Genomic DNA, 18,947 nt, shown 5'->3' with positions numbered 1-18,947 from the left:
TTTTTGTGCTGTGTTAGTATTAACACTGTTGTCTGCTATATTGTTTCTGAGCTCATGTAAAACAAAGACTTGTGCAACTTTCTAGTTCTTCATCAGAGCACTGGTCCAGACTGAAATGAAGCTTAGTGTAAGTTCAGTCAGGATCTCTAGTCTCCCTCTTTCACCCCACTCTGTAATCAGCTGAAATTAAGTGCTGGGCAACCAGTAAGATCTCGCCACGATCTCAATCTATCCTCTACTTCACACAGCACCTCACCCCCTTATCACATAAGTTGACATCACGATGAGTTCTGATCACATCTCTCACTTTTCCTCTCTTGTTTTGCACATGGCAATAAAAGTTTATTCGTTAAGCAAATGAGTCTCTCCTGATTGAATTATCTCAACAGCACTTATGTAGATGTGTTTTTAGATGTGATTCTGGCAATATTCAGTGGAGTACTCTTTAATACAGCCCCACACAGCTGCTAGTGTGGCTGTGGATTCTTAGTGTATTAGTACAATGATAGGATCGTGTGCTATGGCAGCTAATACTAATGTAAATCTGCTTGCCTTCAGGTTCACTGTGAAGGTAAGAGAAGGAGAAATCCTAGTTCAAGGCATGTCAGCTTTATTGCCATTCATCCACATGCAAAGTAAACGGCTGAACGAAATGTCGTCGTCATGGACCAAAGTGCAAAAAACAGTGCAACATACTGTGACAATGAAAGCATGTGTGTTGCATGTGACTACTGGCGCTTAAGGTGCTGTGTGCGCACCTGAATGTAAGCAGTAAAAAGTAGCCGTGGTTGACATGATAAATAATAAATACTTGCTAATGCAAATTAGAAACAGCATAAGCAGAATAAGAGGTGGAATAAAGTGTCACAGAGGATGAGCCGGACTGAAAAGCTGGACTGTTGCCTCCTATCATCCTAAGCTTGGCCTGAGCCACAATGTGTGTGTGTGTGAGGGTGTTTTGCTGCCACAGATGCTCTTTCTGTGACTGCTACCAGTTATTCTAACCCCCTCTGAGCTGTATCACACCTCCGCCTTGTTAACCAGTAGGTCTGCCTGCCTACCTTCCCTCCAAAATCATTATTACATGAGCATGTATGAAACAGACATCAGTGCCATTTATAGCATTATTCTTTCACTGAAAAATACATGTATTACCTCCAATCTTACAATCACACATTGAGATTGACACAAAAGCTAAGTGCCACTCACACAGTTTTTTTTTTCTTTTTAACTCCACTACAGGATAAGACAAAAAGCACTCTCACAGCAAGCAGCAGAAAAAAGCACTTGACCGAAGCAGTGATCAACGTCGAGACCCGAGAGTTCACTCAGTCACTCATTCATAAAGAAACATGTTGCTCACTCTACCCACGTACAGACAGTGCTGCCATATTTCTTTCCGAGCCGGCTGTTATCTAATTGACGTTGATGGAGCACGAATGTGGTTCAAGTTCAGCGTCACAGAGCAGCGCTACAGACTGGAGATACAATTGAAAAGGTCGCCCATTACCAAGAGTGAGTGTTGCTGCACTTAACCTTTGAAAATAGCCCATGTGACCTGCTATTGTGTTTTTTTAACACAAACATTGTTGAAAACGAGTATTCTCCATCCAACTTTACGGGAAGTAATGTGAATTGAATTTCTTTGATTAACTGTAGTCTGAAAAGCTGTTTTGCCTCTCTGCCTCTCTGCAGGGCAGGTGGACGTCATGCTGTGAATGTTTGAGCTCTTGCAATTATGACTGATGCATGATTAGTGGAGACACGGTTTGGACTCAACATGTAAAGAATGTTATGTTATGTTTTCATAATTTAGAATAATAAGGAATTCTAACTTCAAAGATCATGCATATGCTGTTGGCAGGAGCAAACTACAATCTAGGAGCAGCAGTAAAGTTCATGTCAGCAGCATTAGGAAAACTAAAGTTTTTTTTTTTTTTTACATACTTCTGCACTTACTTGTGGGAAAATATCATACATACAACAGGCTGTTATTTCTCCTTGTGTAGCTTTGCTTGCAGGTCGCTGTGATCATGCGATACATGGACACTGCAAAAACCCTTTCTAGAGTGAAAAACCAATTACCACAGCTACATGTCTATTCCCAGAAAAGCATTAGGGAAACAGCATGGGCTTTCCCAACTGGAGAGCATGGTCTGGGCTGACTCACTAACACAATAGCAGAAAAAAAAAATTGTTATGTGAGCACATGCAATGTTGACAGCCTCAGAACTGAAGAGAGAGAATCTTAAAGTAACGGTTTAGTTTAATTTCTTCACAGAATCAAGAGTAACTGTTATGTTTGTAATCCAGTCTGCATCAGTGAGTGAAAATGTACCATACACAAGAAACTGCACATGGACAGAACATGCAAATTTGCACATATGGACCAGACTCTGTGAACCCAAGACCCAGAGACCATTGACTTTAGTACCAGCATTTCAGCCATGGTGGGGACACAATAGTGAAAAAATGCAGAATTAGTCAGTTACTGTCAAAAAAGAGTAACTGGGAAAATTAAATTTTTGTAACTGTTGTCAGTAGCTTGGAAAATGAAATTATCTCAGCTCTGCAGGGATGTCTCTCAAGTATGTTTTAGTCAATTTGCAAAAGAGATTCTATCAGCAGCACTTATAGATCAGTTATGCTGAGTGACCATAAACACGATTCAAGGCAGTGCGGCATGTCAGTTATATCATCTTAATGCATGACAGCTAATTGGCTGCTATGTATTTAGGTCAGGTTTTGCCCCTGTAGCTACAAAGGCTGAGGAGGTCCCTCAAGATGGAGTTAATTCCCTCTCCTTCACTCCACTGCTGAGACATCAGCTACTCCCAGTCACCCTGAATGGAACACTTACTGTACTATCTGCAAGCACACTGGCTGGAATATTAATGTGCTGATAATACCTGAAGCATAATGACCACAGAGCTCTCCACGCCATATTAATTACACTTATGTAATCATTTCACAGGTTTTTCATATTTCCACTTTATTAATTACAGATGATGACTACCAGAGAGTCATTAGTCTTCTATTAACTGATGTGTCTTTAACTGAGACCTACAATCATTAAGTGATAGCTACATTATAGGTATAGTACAGTAGTTTGACAGCATTTTAAAATGTGTAGTGCTATAAATGTAGAGGGAACAATGTTTAAAATGTTTTTGTAAATGGACTGCACTTATACAGCGCTTTTCTCGTCTTATTGACCACTCAAAGCGCTTTACAGTGGAAGCCACATTCACCCATTCATAAAGCGCTTTTTTGTAGTAAACTCACCAAAAAATTAACTAATCTTTTCTACTGGTATTACAGTGGCATGTACTGCCTCCAGCAAACAGCTGTACACCGGCAAGTCAGACACTCACAAAAGCTTGCCTGTTATATGTTGTGTAACTGGTGGCCATATAAATGAAAGCATTACAACCTCAGTGTAACAAGCCCTTGACTATTGTGTGACTAATTACTTTAGGCAGTGCAGCTTCATATTTTGGGAAGATAATGCATATTGTTTTCCTTCCACCAGATACCAGCATACAAGATTAGTGTGCTCTATGCTCTTTTGGCCTGAGAACTGCACAACATCCAATACTCAATATACTCAATACTCAATAATACATATATTTAGGAGACTGCATCTGGTATATACTGAGGGAAAATAACACTCAAACCTCCTGACACTAGTATACACAAAGTAAACTGAAAAGATGTGAGTGGACATGATTGGATACAAATGCATCCATGCGAATTGAAAATGTTTCAGATTGAACTAAATATTGGTGCTTAGCCTGAGGCTTTATGATTCCAAGTCATGAACGTATGCAGAGGCAAGTAAACACACACTTCATAAACACTCAGCTTTCACAGTTCAGGAAAACAGTACATGGTGAAAATCTGCTCCGCATTTAGTCCTTATACAACTTAGCTTACTGTGCTCAAGGCTAATTCGATCATGTGTTGCAGGCTGTGTATTTTTAGCCACAGTGTCGCTTTAAGGTTGTCAGTGTTGCCATTGGTCCGCCACTTTAGTCCAGACCGAACTATATGAACAACTATTGGAAACTTTGTATTCATGATCACCAGAAGATGCAACGCTCTGACTTTGGCAATCCCCTGACTTTTACTGCAGCGCCCCCATGTGGTTGACAGTTTTGGTTTTAGTGAAATATCTCGAGAACTACCTGATGGATTGCCATGAAATGCATTACTATTACTTAAAATTTGTCTGAGAAAAACTGCAAATGTACATTGCTTAATAAACTGGAGTTATATACTGTACATAGTGTGGTACAAAAGTCCAAGACAACTGGTCTTAGACTTTCATACCACACTGTATATATAACTTTATCTATTAAAATGAATGTTGTATAAACGCATTATTGAAAGTCCTGCTCTCTTCTTGTGTGTTCCCTTTTGTATTCTATTTTATTGTCCTGATCAGCTGTTCTGTGTATACTACTGAACCATACATATTGCCATTCCATTTAGGAAAATTAACAAAATCTATCAATGTCATTATAGTTGATTAAACTTATTGATTTAAATATTACATAAATAAAATGATAGTTAATTAAAGTTGTGTGTTGTATGTGCACAGGTTTTTGCCGCTGTAACAACATCCCTCATATTTAACAACCAATAACCCCCACAAAGGAATAGATTCACATTGGCCAATTACAGTAATTTTTTTATAAGAAAATCAGCATTAACATGAATTCACTTTTATCCTGTTCATTTTTTTCAAGCACAGAGCAGCAATTCAAGTGTAACAGTTATTCCAGCATTATTGCATTTGTTCAACAGCATTTAGGAAATCCAAACAATATCAGTACTTAATCTTTATAAAAATAGAAACAATTTTAAGTCTAAAATTAAGTAACAACCTGATTGACATGACAAAACAGCAGGTAAACGAAAATTATGACAAATACATTGAAAATAGTATCTGAGACATTGAAATATGTACCAATCAAGAAAATAGTTCTTATATACAGAATAAAACCAGCAAGTAAAAACATGAAATGAGTTAAGAGTGCACATACAGTAATCAAGTAAGGTACGGGGGGAGGTGGGGGTGTTAGAGAGAAAGGGCTGTGACAGTTGTTAGCACATGATATACCTCTTTTGCTTCTTTCTTCCTTTTTCTGAGATTAGGTTTCAGGATTTCAGTGTATAAAAGTTATTAAATATAGTTGGACAATGTTCACCTGCCTCTGTCACATACTCTCCCTTTCTGGACAAACCCTTGATATGTTCATATGACAAACACAAATTTATATTTGTGTATACAGCATCATAATGATTCCACATTGAAATGTGATAATGAAATCAGTCTTTGCATCACAAGAGTCAAGCTCATGAAATTAAATGCTTGAAGGCCAATTGGAACCAACACTGCACCTGCAGTACAATATAATGTACTGCAATATAAAAGTGTATATAAATATTAATCTTTTTGATAATTAATATTCCACAGTCTATAATGTTAACATTTAATAAGCCATTAACACCTTTGAAATGCATTTCATTCATATTAGCTACTTCAAATTCTACTTTTCAGTATAGTGGCCTCGCCGGCATCACCAGACCAAGGTGCATCTGAGATCGGGTCTGGAACCTCTCAGTTCATTTTTTATTCCCTAGGGGTGTTATCAACTCTCGCAAAGCAAAATGCCTCTTGATGCAAATGGGTAGACCTACAACCAATCAGAGCAATGAAACATGATGTGGGATATTCAAGTCTGAGTGCCACTGAGTGCCACTGTGTTAGAGTTCTCCCCAGAGAATGAGAAGGTCTCCTTTCTGTGACTACGGGTCATGGAGGGGAAAGCTCTGGCTTTTGTGTGTGCTTATGCACTGAACAGCAGCTCACCCAGCTTTCTTGGAGTCCCTGGGTAGTGTGAGACCTGGCAAACCCAAACATGTAGTCAAGGTGAACTGGGAACCTGTGGTGGAGATCTTCAATTCCCACCTATGTAAGAATTTCTCATGCATCCCGCGGGAGGTCGGGGAGTCTGAGTAGGCCATGTTCAAAGCCAGAGGTGGCAAGCTGGAGCTATAGTCAGAAGGTCATTGGTGCCTGTCAAGGTGGCAACCTAAGAACCCACTGGAATTAATTGGAAACTTCAGAATTGTGTCTCAGCTCTCTACAGATGATGTTGTTCTGTTGGCTTCAGACCGTGACCTGCAGTGCGCTCTGGGGTTGTTTGCAGCCAAGTGTGAAGTGACCAGTATAAGAGTCAACAACTCTAAGTCTGAAGCCATGGTTCTCTACCGGAAACCAGTGGATTGTTCCCTCCAGATTGGAGGTGAGTTGGTGAAAGAGTTCAAGTATCTCAGGGTCATGTTCACAAGTGAAGGTATGATAGAGCAGGAGATTGACAGGAGGATTGGTGTTGCGTAACAAGTAACAACATTGTACCAGACCATTGTGGTGAAGAGGGAGCTGAGCCAGAAGGCAAAGCTTTCGATTCAACGGTCCATCTACATTCCAAACCTCACTTATGGTTATCAGCTTTGGGTAGTGACAGTTAGAATGAGCTTGCTGATACAAGCAGCCAAAATGAGTTTCCTCCATAAGATGTCTGGGCACAGCCTTAAGCAATATGGTGAGGAGCCTGGACATCCAGAGGGAGCTCAGAGAAGAGCCACTGCTCCTTTGCATCGAAAGGAATCAGTTGAGGTGGTTTGGGCATGTGATTAGGATGCCTCCTGGGTGCCTTTCTTTGGAGGTTTTCGGGGCACGTCCAACTGGGAGGAGACCCCAGCATAGATCAAGGAGGAATTATATATCCCATCTGGCCTAGGAACGCCTCAGGATCCCTCAGGGAGGAGGGATGCATGGAATATTCTGCTTAGCCTACTGCCTCTGAAACTTGACCTTTGACAACCAGAAGTAAATGGATTAAAGGATGGCTGGATGTGATTGGCCTGACCGGTCTCAGGATGAATGGAAATCTGTCTGAACGGGAGGGGGGCCAGACCCATCTGCGATAGTGAATAACATGAGCATGCTGACTGGTCTGATTTTCAGGCTAACAATGTCCCTGAGAGCTCAATGCACTGCTGATTAAGGAAATACATGCAAATAAACAAAACACAATCAATTTACAAAAACCTACTTGACAAAACACGTGCAACATTTAGAGAAAAAAAATCAAACAAACAAACAAACAAAAAAAAAACACCTCAAAGTATGCAGAGCTGCATAGATGTGAACCACACACTGCAGCCTTAGTGTGTTGAGCTCTCAGGGCCACCCTACATTAGACCTTTCTAACAGAGTATTTTAGATGTAGAAAATGTACCAATACACAAATTTAGGACAACGATTAAAGTTCATTTTAAGAAACATCAGTGTTTTTTTTTCTGTTAGTAAATGTTTCCTATATTTTGTTCAAGTTTTCTAGCAACAGTAAGTAGAAATGTATTCCTAAAATGGTCAGTTCACCCATCCACATTCAATGGATGCAATATTAACCTGGTTTATAATTCTATCTAGGATTAATGTGGAGTCAATGCTGTAGCCTGCACAAGTGATCTATGCCATTGTGAGCATTTATACTTGTACACTGGTGTGTCTGTGTATGTAAATGGGAAATCTCTATTTATTATGTAATTTGAGTGAACTGACCCTTTAAATGTCTTTAGTTTAACAGTGCTACAATGTCAAATTCATTATTTTTAAATTAGTACCAATACAGCTACATTTCTCCTTGTCTCAGAACAGTGAGGTTGAGGTTGTGCATACAGCCTGAAGTGTAGATATGTCAGTGGTCATCATGCCCTAAAACTCCAGCTCCTCTGAAAAGGCTGGAAGGGTTTCTTGAGGTTGAAGAACATGAGATTAGGTTTGAGTCGAGGAGTTTTCTCAGGTATGACAGCAGCTTTGCTTTCCTCTGTGGGAAATCGACTGTTGTAGACTTCTGGGTATGACCTCTGGAACTGAAAAGGGAAGTGTATGCATTTTTACTGTGCAGTATACTGCATGTACACCAAAGACATAGAACAATGGCACCTAAAAATCCTTCAAATAAAACAATTGGGACTTGGTTAAAACCTAGTATATGGCTGGACCACGTATGATCAATGTGCAAAACTGAGGATGTAGTTGAAAACTGTTGTTGAAACACTGTAAACAAACACTTTCAGTGGAAAGCAGCTAAAGCCTGCTGGAAAAGTCAAGGCCCTATTTAGACCTGGTATTAACACACGTCTTCAGTGATCTGATCACAAGTGGTCAGCTCTAAGTTTGTCAGTTCACACCTGGCTTTAAAAAGCGTCTTCACATGCATCTTGATTGACCACTTGTGATCCGCTCTCACTTCCCCGTTCCATATGCAAATAAACAGGTATGTGTTGTTGTTTTTAGCCAATCCACAGACGGCTCTGTTGTCAATGTGCTTATGAGTGTGTGCGACTGAGAAAGAGTGTGAGAGAGCGAGTGAGAGAAAGAGAGAGGGGTTAAGCGAATTTATGATGAAATAAAGTTTTATCCATTTGAAATAGTAAAATATTTTCAGTTCATTTACACCATTTTTCTCTATTCTTTATAAAAGTATGTGCAATGTAAAAGACAGCTGTAAACAACACTGCAATACTATAGCAATGTTTAAGTGTTTCCTTCTGAAAAACAGATGGGAAATAAATAAATAATGGAAAATAAATAAATATTGAAGATAAAAAATACAGTAACATTGAAGTGCTAAAGAACTGGTAAACTGAATTTTAAAGTGAAATCAAGAAAGCCACTATCAGCTATTTCTTTATTCTCTTTGGGTTGTAAACAAAGAAATTGTGAAGGACAGATCACGTTCAGCAATGAACGTGCACACACGTATTTTTTGATCGGAATACTTTAGGCCCTGTTTTACATGTTTTTCTGTTTCTGTTGTCCAACAATACAAAGTATGAAACGGTGACTGAAATGCGGCACATTAAGACTACATGTTAACCAGACAGTCACTTCCAAGCCATTTCCAAGCTGCTGCTCTGCACTGATGAAATCCTATATGCCCTTAATGTCATCCGACCAAAACACCATACAGATAAGTTAAAGACAACAGCTCTGATTTTGGTTATATTTACTTGTAAAATGATCACTCAGAGAGAGGGAGGGAGGGAGGGAGGGAGAGAGAGAGAGTTAGAAGCTCATTTTCGTCTATGTCAGCAGCCGTGCGGTCAATTCAATGAGAGGTATAGCGAGGTGTACATGCGTAAGGAAAGTCAGGCCTCGTGCTCGCAGATCAATACTGGTGGTTGAGCATACAAATAAATGCTTACAGCCTATTGCTCAAAAGCACTTTAATTTTGGTGACTTTAAACAGACACCTCAGTCTCTATTTGAACTATTCTATGTATCCAAATGGCATAGTCATACCTGTTTAAGCCTTTTTCTTTTGTCCTTGGCAGGGAGTTCTTTGTCTGCAATCAAGCCCTCCAACAGCTCCTGTAAGGGGGTCTGAGTACCTATCACCTTCTGCTCCTCAGACTCCACCCTGCTGATCTGTTTACAAAAAGCTGGAGATGAACTGAAGTCTGTATCTGAACCCGCATATTTAATCTGATGGAAGACACAAAGGAAATGGATTTTGATTAGGATTAATGGATTTAAAACTTTCAACCATCTTTCTGACTGTAAATGTGAGAAAATAGAGGTACATGTTTACATCAGGACTGCTTATTGACATAATCATTGTCATCACATAATATCTGCTTTTGAGATTATTAACCCACCATGAACTGACAATACAATTCAAGGTAGGTCAAAACTTAAAAACCTAAAGCAATTGACTTAGATTTTACATGTTAAGAAAACATATCAGTCTGTGACTTTAACTCTAGGTTGTCCACTAGGATCGCACGATCTTATCCATAATCAGATGGATAAGATCTGACCTTGTGAAATTTGCAATATCTGATATGATTGCGGGGTGGGGGGTTGGGTGGGTTATGTTAACCTATGAATGAGAGAGAGGGAAAGAGCAACCAAAAAGTGAAAGAAAGCGTGTAGAGTTTTATGTGACACTCTTGATTGGCACAACCCTATTGTCCACTATTGTACATTTGAACACAGGATTCATTATGGTGTTGTGGAACATACTGTCTCAGAAATTGTAACAGTATTCTCAGTGGGTGGCCTACATGCTCACTAGAATAGTTTAATGAGGATAATTAATATGGTTGGTAAATATGAATAATGTGCTCAGTGTGCAGGGTGGTTATAGTTTTGAAATCCCATTTACAGCATTAATTTAAGCTAAAAACATATTTTCAGATTCACAGCGTGGGATGTGCAAGCTTATGCATCCACTGCTGGACTCAAAGATACAAACAATCAGGCCTTCATTTATAGGCTAAACAATGTTGAACACAGACTGTATTGACAGTCTTGTTGGATTTTCTGATGTGCCAGCCAAAACTATACACATGCACATATCTATACATATGCAACTACTCACGCTATAAAAGCAATCAAGAGGGCAGGCACAAAACCCTGGAGAAATCTGTGTCACTAGGTCTGTCTTTGTAAAAGTTCTGGGGCTGTATTCACTATACATCTTACGGCTAAAACTAGCACCTTACTGGCTGAGTTGAGAGAAACTTCTAAAAATACGGGATGTGTCAAAACTAACTCCAGAGTTCTTGGTCTAAGAGTAATTCACAAAGTCTTATAGCACTAAAAGTAGGTCCTACTGACAAGTAGTAATGTGTGCAGGTAACGTGCCTTATCAGGTCAGTGTTTTGTAATAACAGAATGATAATCAACTTTTGAAACCATATTTTGATGGCAGACATTTACTAAGGATTTATTTTGTCAGTTTAAAAAAAATATAATTTGCTGATGGTATTCAATGCCAGATAAGACATGACTGACAAGTCAATATTTTATATATACAATATATTTTATATTGTTTCATATATGAAATCATCAGTTAAAAAAATATTTTTAATGAAACCTACCTACGGTCCTGCCTTCCTGTCTCACACTCCTGTATATTAATGATGAACTTAGTAGCTGTCTTTGCTTCTTACTAAAAGTCGCTCTTGTCAGCTTTGCGAACAGCTCTGAAGTGGAGACTCTTAGATAGGAACTTTTAGTAAGATTTAAAAGATCATAAAGATTTTTAATAAGATCCTTTGTGAATACGGCCCCAGATGGTGAAATATCAGATGAGTGACTCTTTATCTACAGATTAGTGTTTTCTGTTGAAAATGTGTATAATTCATCCTGGAAGTTCTACAGGGTTACAGTGAAAAAACAGGTTTACCTTGAAGCAATAAGAACTAAATGGGATACAAATCTTGACTGGACTGTCCCTGTTTCTGTCATTTATATAGTTTCCAATAGCAACAGATACAAAACAGATCCTGGCACACCAGCCTCCAGTGCAGCCTCTACAGTATTGTTGTTAAATAACAAATCTGGATTTTCATTTAATAATATTGACGTTTATAAAAAAATACATGTAATTGCCTCTATGACTAGAGCCTTTCATCTTTTCATATAGTAAATTTAATTTCATCCCACGATTAACCAACAATAATGCTGCTGACCAGCTGCTCTCACTTCCATTCTTGTTGCAGATCTCTATCACAGATCTCAGTTTCCCACAGAAGCAAATCCCAAGAGGTCATTTTGCCAGATGGGGCGCTAAACCCACAACTAAACTCACTCACGTTAACATAGAAATATATCTAAGTTCTTGATTTTTTGTGACTAATATCTAAATATACCAGTGACTGTACCACTTTTCCACATTTAGCACAAGACGATGGAACCAATCTGGCATATTTTCATCACAGCTGATGCATAGATACGACTTGGTACACATGGATTGTGGGAGGGAACAGATGCTGCAGAAAGTGGCTACATGTGACTGTGATGCAAAGAGGAGCTGGAGCTTGTTTAATTTGTTAACAGACAGTAACTGAAGTGTACTGACCTGAACTCTTTTGAGATGGGACAGGTGCTCCTCAACCTGGCAACGCAGCTTGGAGGGCACTTGAAAGATGGTGTTGTGGTGCTCCATCATGAAGGTCACTAGTTTGGTGGCCAGCAGGTCGTCCAAGTCCATCTCATCTCCTGAACCCAGAACGCAGTGAGAGAACATCTGCACCATCTGGACAGAGACCACAACAAGAGATGGATTAGAAACCAACTTCACAGTATACAGTACATTAATGATACTCCTTACCTTACACTGATATTGAAGGTGTACACAATATAATGAAAATCTGTCAAATAAATTAGAAGCAACAGCCATTGACCAAACACCAACTTTGTGAAATTGAAAAATTTGCATGCAAATAGTGGGACTGGGGTTGTTTTGACCGTGGTAGTCTTATCTTGACAGCAAAATGCATATTTAATATAGACTGAGCCAATAAAATAGATTAGATGTGTCTGTTCTGAAACAGAGCCGTATCAAATGCTTTTTTTTGTAAATCTTATAACAGAGTATAATATTCATTCGAGTAAATGGGAAAGTGGTCTCAGACTACAACTTCAACAACCTCCATGCTCATACATAATATTCAGTTTTTAATGGACTACAGCACAGGATGGCCACGAAGACCAAGTATCCTTGAAGTGTGTAATACACTGGAGCAGAAAACACAAAACATATTTTTCAGGTATTTTCCTTCTGATGTTGTAGTTTTTAAATCAGCAATTATCTTGCAAGTTCCTTTTTTCTTTAGATTTTCAGGGACTTTACCTGTGGCATTTTCTGTTCATGTAGTGAAAGTATCCTTGTTCACCTAGAGGAGTATGCCCTATAGTATTCAGTGGATGGTATTTCTTAGTGTATCATCTTAGTGTGGACAAAGTGGTGCGAGTCTGGAACTGCTGTGGCTGGAAAGTTTGCAGTGAACATGAAGTGTATCCCTGAATACATCATACTTGATTTTCATGAATAATGTTCACTTCATCTGTAGCATGGTATAGGAATATACAACTATACAACATACATACAACAGGGTTTGTTTCCAAATAAATTCAGGTCTATAAACGTCATATCATAGAAGTATATTGCAGTGTTTTGCTATGTCTAACCACATGTACAGATTCAGATCGCCCGATAAAGCGAACAACATTTATTTTTGGTGAGAGAGGATTGTCCTCTCCCTGAAAATGTTGCCAAGCATACCACTAATCCTGCTTAACAGATAGTAAGGATTTTGGGCAAACATTATGCCCCAAGGCTTGCATATATTTTTGCTTCTTGTCCCTCCTTGGAGACAGAGAACTGTTCACCTTACACAGTCCATAATTAGGGCTGCACGAAATGCAAAATAAATCACATTACAATCATTTTTGGCAGATTTTGCGATTGCCATTTCAGTTGGAAATGTCACTTTGGCATTTAATTTTCAATGAAAAAAATTTATAAAAATGATGATGTGATTTTTGTTGGGTCTTGTACCAAACATATTCCTTTACGTCTGGAAAATATGAATTGTAGCCCCACAATGCTTATGGTGCAAACAATACACAACGTGACACATTTTACCTTTATCAAAAAAATGCAGCTCCTGCGATTTGGATACTGTGTCATATTTGCTATTTTGATTATATTTCGATTAATTGTGCAGCCCTATCCATAATGCAACCATTAACAAATTATGGCCAAGAAAAATTTACACAATATTAATAATGTTGTACCTTACTAGATTTATAAAGGTAGTATTAATTGCAGCACTATCATATTTGCATCATATTGTTTGCTCACAGTAGTAGCACAAAGACAAGTAGCGAATAACTGATAGGAATTTGTACCAGTGTGCGGGTTGCAATGGTGTCATTAAGGGGAGGCAGGTGGGGATTCTGGCAGACCCGCGCCATGAGACGCAGCAAAAGCTGGAGGCGTCTCCGGTTGGCCGGTGGCAGTAACAGACAGCTGGCTTTTAGAGCCTCAGTGGCTAACTCCTCCTCCTGCAGCAGACCTGCAGAGATATGAAGAGAGGAGAGTCTTGATCCTGAGGGCAAACACACCGCCTAGACAAAATGAACACCAGCAAATGTTCATCTGTAGCAGTGAACAAATATTGGTAGCAGATCCACAGGGTGAAGTACTCACTAAGAATGTTGACAAAGACCTCATATAGATGGAAAGTCAGTAGTGGTTCTTTGAGCCGCTGAAAATAATCTGCTACTGTTCTCAGAACATCTCTCTCGAAACCTGGGTACAATGGCTGTTTGGTTTCATTGCCATTAGGCCCTGAGAAAGGAGACAAATACAGTTCTTCTTAGTGCTCGCAAAAAATAATTAAAAACAGTAATCGACATACAGTTAATTGTAAACCAGTAAAATGATACATGTGTGCACAATAAGGCCGCAACTAATGATTAATATACCAGTATTTCTTGTTGAATAATTTATAAAATACAAGAAACAGTGAAATATATCCCTTGAAGTTTCCTAAAGCCCAAGGTGATGTCATCAACTTGCCTATTTTGTTTAACTAACAGTCGAAAATATTGACTTTACTAACTCAAAAGAATGAGAATAACAACAAATCCTCAAAAACTACAAACTAAAACGGGGTAATGTTCAGCATTTTTGCTATAAAATTAGTTGACAACAAATTAAAATAGTTGCTGATTACTTTACTGACAGTCAGTAAACTGATTAATTGACACACACACAAGAACAGGTTATACATTATAGATTTAGTTTGTCCCAAAGTGAGACATCAACCAATTTTAAACTATGGCACCTACTCCTCCAAAATGATCAATAAGATTTTAGAAGACAGTTTAGAAGTTTTACTCATGACCTTAGGTACTTGCACCTGCTGTGCTCACAGTCCCCAAAGCAGATGGTGAGTTTTATTTTTTAACATTGATGTTCAGAGTCAATAAAATATGTATACTCACAATTGGCGAGGCATTTCATTGCTGATACCACCCAATAGGGCATGTCCTCTGGAAATGCAAAAGGAAATAGGTGAGTCCTAATGTTCATGCAAGTTACAGCAAAAAAGCAGTTGTTCTTCCAGTTTTGAACCAGTGCATCATACCTGCTTTGTTCTCCAATACGACTATGCCCGTCTTATTAACAATGAACACATTGTGAACAATGTGCTTGCCGTTCACATGTTTGGGGTTTAACACTCCATCCAATGACTGTAGGCCCAACACTCTCTGTAAACTAAAACAACAGAGTTGGCATCAAATACCTAGAAAAAAAACTACTAACAGCATAAAGAATGAAGGTTTTTTATGAGTAATGGAAAACAGTTACATACTGTGCAATTGTCATTGATTTCCAGATGTGGTCCACTTGTTTTGGAGTAATCTCCTTCCTGCGTATGAGCTTGCATTCATGCACATCTCCAATAGCCACACTGTGCCTTTTATTCCACAAATCTGAAGTCTGCTCAAAGGGAATGACAGAAAAAGTTCCATTTAAATTTACAATAAGGGAGCAGAAAAACAAACAAACAAACAAAAAAAAAACGGTTCAATAATCCAATAAAACAGTGTTGTAAGGTAATCGAATGAAGTGTTTATGCATTAAATCCTACCTTTGTAAAACTTAGAACTTTGGATTGTTGTTAATATCGTGTCAGAGATAGTGATGTCTTGATGTTAACTCAATGATAAATTTCAGACTACAACAATTCATTCCTTGTTGAACAGGAATGAGTTACACTGTAAGGTGCGGGGTTTCTACCATTCCTTTCTCCATATGTATAAATGTGGTGGACAAAATGGTAGTAACATCCTTAAACATAAGGCTGTCCAAACAGCAATGCCTGAGTCACCTAAATAAATAGATAAATAGATAACACTATGTCCACACTAATACGTTTTCATTCTAAAAACTGTTTTAAAATGATAACGATCTCAGTCCAGATGAGATCCATATCAGAAATAATCTGTCCATACTGAAAATGCACCTGAAAACCCTGAATAAACTGGACATGTGTGCCAGGTTAAACAGGAGCAGATTGTGTACTAGTCTACATCTGAAATGACCTCATCTTGCCATTTACTTTCTATTAAATTAGCATATTCTCATACACTTCAAGTGCACTATGTGTCTAAGTAAACACAGGAAGGTCTGAAAATTCTTTGTCTCTTGCTCACCATGACGGCTGACTTCAGTGGAGCAATGTTTTCCTGTTGGGGCAATTCTTCATAGTCATCCCAGCGGATGAGTCTGGGCAGGTCACAGCTTCCTCTCAAGAGAGGTCTTGCTGGAAAAGACTTCAGAGGAGATAGTGTGGGGAACCTGGAGAAACAAACAAAGAGCACTAAGCTCAGCCGAAGGGAGACAAGGCTAAACTGAAGGTGGAGTATTGCCTTGTTTCAAGTGACAAGAATAACGGTGCAGGCTGACAAAAAAATACCTGTACAGATGGCTGTTGTCTTCGAAGTCCTCTGTCCCATGGCGTCCTTTGATATCTTCAATGACATGGGCCTTGAGAAACTTCCTAAGCAGCTGCAGAGTCTGGTAACGAGTCACCTCAGGCCCAAAGTTGTAGTTGCGCCTCAGTAGCTCATGCAGGTAATCCACGGCCTCAGATCCTGTGAAACTGCAATCATAGTAGCGGAAGTTTGCCCAGTGCCTTCTCAGCGGCATGCCTCCACGGAAGAGTTTAATGGTTTCATTCCACTGTGTAACAGGAAGAAATACAACAGTGAGAAATGCTGTAGACTGTAAGAAAAAAAAATCAGATACAGGCATTTCTGATGAGGACATTTTTGTAGTTACAGTCAACATGGTGAGAGTGAAAACAGACAGCTGCTGCGGTAAAAAAAAAATGCAGTACAGGTTCTTCATATTATCATTGAATATAATAATTTTGCAGAAAATCTCCACACATAACAGCCACCTGTTATACCATATAGTGACTATGGTGTCTCTCTTACTAGTGAAAAATCACATACAGGATCCAGGACAAACTCATTTTGATTCGTATGTGCATTATTTTATTCTTATATATATATATATATATATATATATTTATAGCAAATCAAAGACAAACACCAGTTACTCAAACTGTTTTGTTAGAAGCATAGCAAGGCTGAACTGAAACAACTCTTATCTACTCACAAAAAGTAACCAGTATGTATAAGAACAAACAGAACATTATCTCCTAATAGTGCTTTGGAAGGTACAGGGGCTGTGGATTATCAGATCTCACAAAGTATCCAGATGGGGAGGAGAAAAATCAACAAAACAGATAAAGGCAAAGAGGGGGAAATAAGATTAGGATACACAAAGTCATTACAACAGGAGAGTATCAAACTGTATAAAGCAAATGCTGCTAATGGGCTGGTCTGAATCATGAATAGAGCGCAACATGTGATGGGATTAAAATAATACAGAAATGCAATAGCCAGCTAGCTTTCAGACCCTTGGGAGGACAGGGAAGGTCTTGTGTTTGTGTACACTTTATAGGCAGTAGGGGGGAATGTTTTCTAAGGGTTTGTTCTTAGTAGAAAAACATTCACTACCAGTTTGTCATCCTCTGTTCAATACCACATGGCCGTACTTCAATATACAGTAACTGAACAGGACTGACAGAAACCTGAAAAGGACATACACTGTTATTAGTTATATGTGTGCTTTTCCTCAAGTCAAACTGCCTTTTGTGAAAAAGCCCTCTTGGAAATCTTCAAATCACACCGGATGGGTTAATTAAACTGCTAGTCCTCAAGATTTGGCATTGAAAATTACAAGATAAATATAAATTCAGTTTGACTCTGGAATAATATGTAATTTATTACTGCTGAAAGGGATTAAAGACAGCAGCCTGTGATGCACATAGAAAAAGCTGACAGTATCAGTCTATTGTGTATTCGCTTTTACATGAATTTAAAAACGGAGTTGCTGTTATTGTAAAGTAGCCTACAAAACATAGTTCTGACAGTCTCAGCAACATTGAACATTTAAGTCCACCCACTATAGCGTCAGAGCCATCTTTTTCTACTAAACAGTTTGCTAAGCTCGACAAGTTTCCGGGCTAGTAGTGCCTTCTTGAAGACAAGTCTTAAACGCTTTAACTCCCTGTCTGAGTAAGTAACATCACACATGTGACCGTTAGCTACTAACTTTCAACAAGCTTAAACTAAATTTTAAAGTACGTATGTTTGGATAGAAGATGTCTGCGTAATCTACGCTAAATTTGCGATGGTACCAACACATATGAAAGAAACCTTACATATTTTAAAGGTTAGCGTAAAGCTGTTATTGTCACTTTAACCGTGCGTTGCTAACGTTACAAAGAGACTCACCAGCTTCGTCGCCCGGTACGGACCCGGTCCAATGACTTTACCTTCCATTCCGATAGTTAAAACCCACTCACTCGTAGAAAAACATTGGTCTGTATAACTTTAAGAAGCTCCACAGAGGCTTAAGCTGCAGGTGAAAACAGTACCAAGAGTCTCCCAGCAGAAACGTTGCTGCAAACTTTGAATCTCCTACGTCACAGCATTTGAACAACGGGATTAGACAGAGCGTTCATCACGTGACCAGCAAGAATGCAGTGTTTATGAATGGACGTGGTGGCACAATACTCACAATACTATTCAACTGCCATATAGACAATAGTAATGAAATGTAAGTATTTAATTTGCAGCCGAGCTTTCAAGTGTTTATGAATGGACGTGGTGGCACAATACTCACAATACTATTCAACTGCCATATAGACAATAGTAATGAAATGTAAGTATTTAATTTGCAGCCGAGCTTTCAGTTTTTGCAATATTTGCCTTGATCTCTTAGGATAGACTTAATACAGACGCAATCAAGTCCTACATGGATTATCTATATGCCCACACTCGTGAATTAATTCTAAAATCTGGCATGTAATCCCAAAGTAGGCTAATTGTTTCATATCAAATCCCATTTGCCTGCATAATTCAAACGGAAACTAACTGACCAAACTATTTTAGAGAAATCATAACTAACCTATGTCAATATTGG

The 18,947-nt window shown here is 38.7% G+C and overlaps 1 protein-coding gene across 1 annotated transcript; it reads right to left on the bottom strand.

Moving 5' to 3' along the window:
• Positions 1–4,672: 4,672 nt before the first annotated feature.
• Positions 4,673–18,415, bottom strand: LOC111658144 (DEP domain-containing protein 1B). Its single transcript, XM_023410562.2, has 11 exons — positions 18,257–18,415; positions 16,366–16,631; positions 16,103–16,247; positions 15,259–15,386; positions 15,031–15,161; positions 14,888–14,935; positions 14,088–14,228; positions 13,787–13,953; positions 11,952–12,128; positions 9,386–9,568; positions 4,673–7,950 (listed from the first exon to the last, which is right to left on the bottom strand). Exons 1-11 carry the CDS (start codon positions 18,302–18,304, stop codon positions 7,786–7,788), a joined length of 1,599 nt encoding a protein of 532 aa, XP_023266330.1. The 5' UTR covers positions 18,305–18,415; the 3' UTR covers positions 4,673–7,785.
• Between the last annotated feature and the right edge of the window lie 532 nt (positions 18,416–18,947).

The sequence above is a fragment of the Seriola lalandi genome, unplaced genomic scaffold, assembly GCF_002814215.2.
Source record: "Seriola lalandi dorsalis isolate HSWRI2012SDOR001 ecotype SW California unplaced genomic scaffold, Sedor1 jcf7180002054425, whole genome shotgun sequence".
NCBI classification, from domain to species: domain Eukaryota; kingdom Metazoa; phylum Chordata; class Actinopteri; order Carangiformes; family Carangidae; genus Seriola; species Seriola lalandi.
The sequence above is the reverse complement of the archived record's forward strand: the minus strand, read 5'-3'. Positions and strand labels throughout refer to the sequence as shown.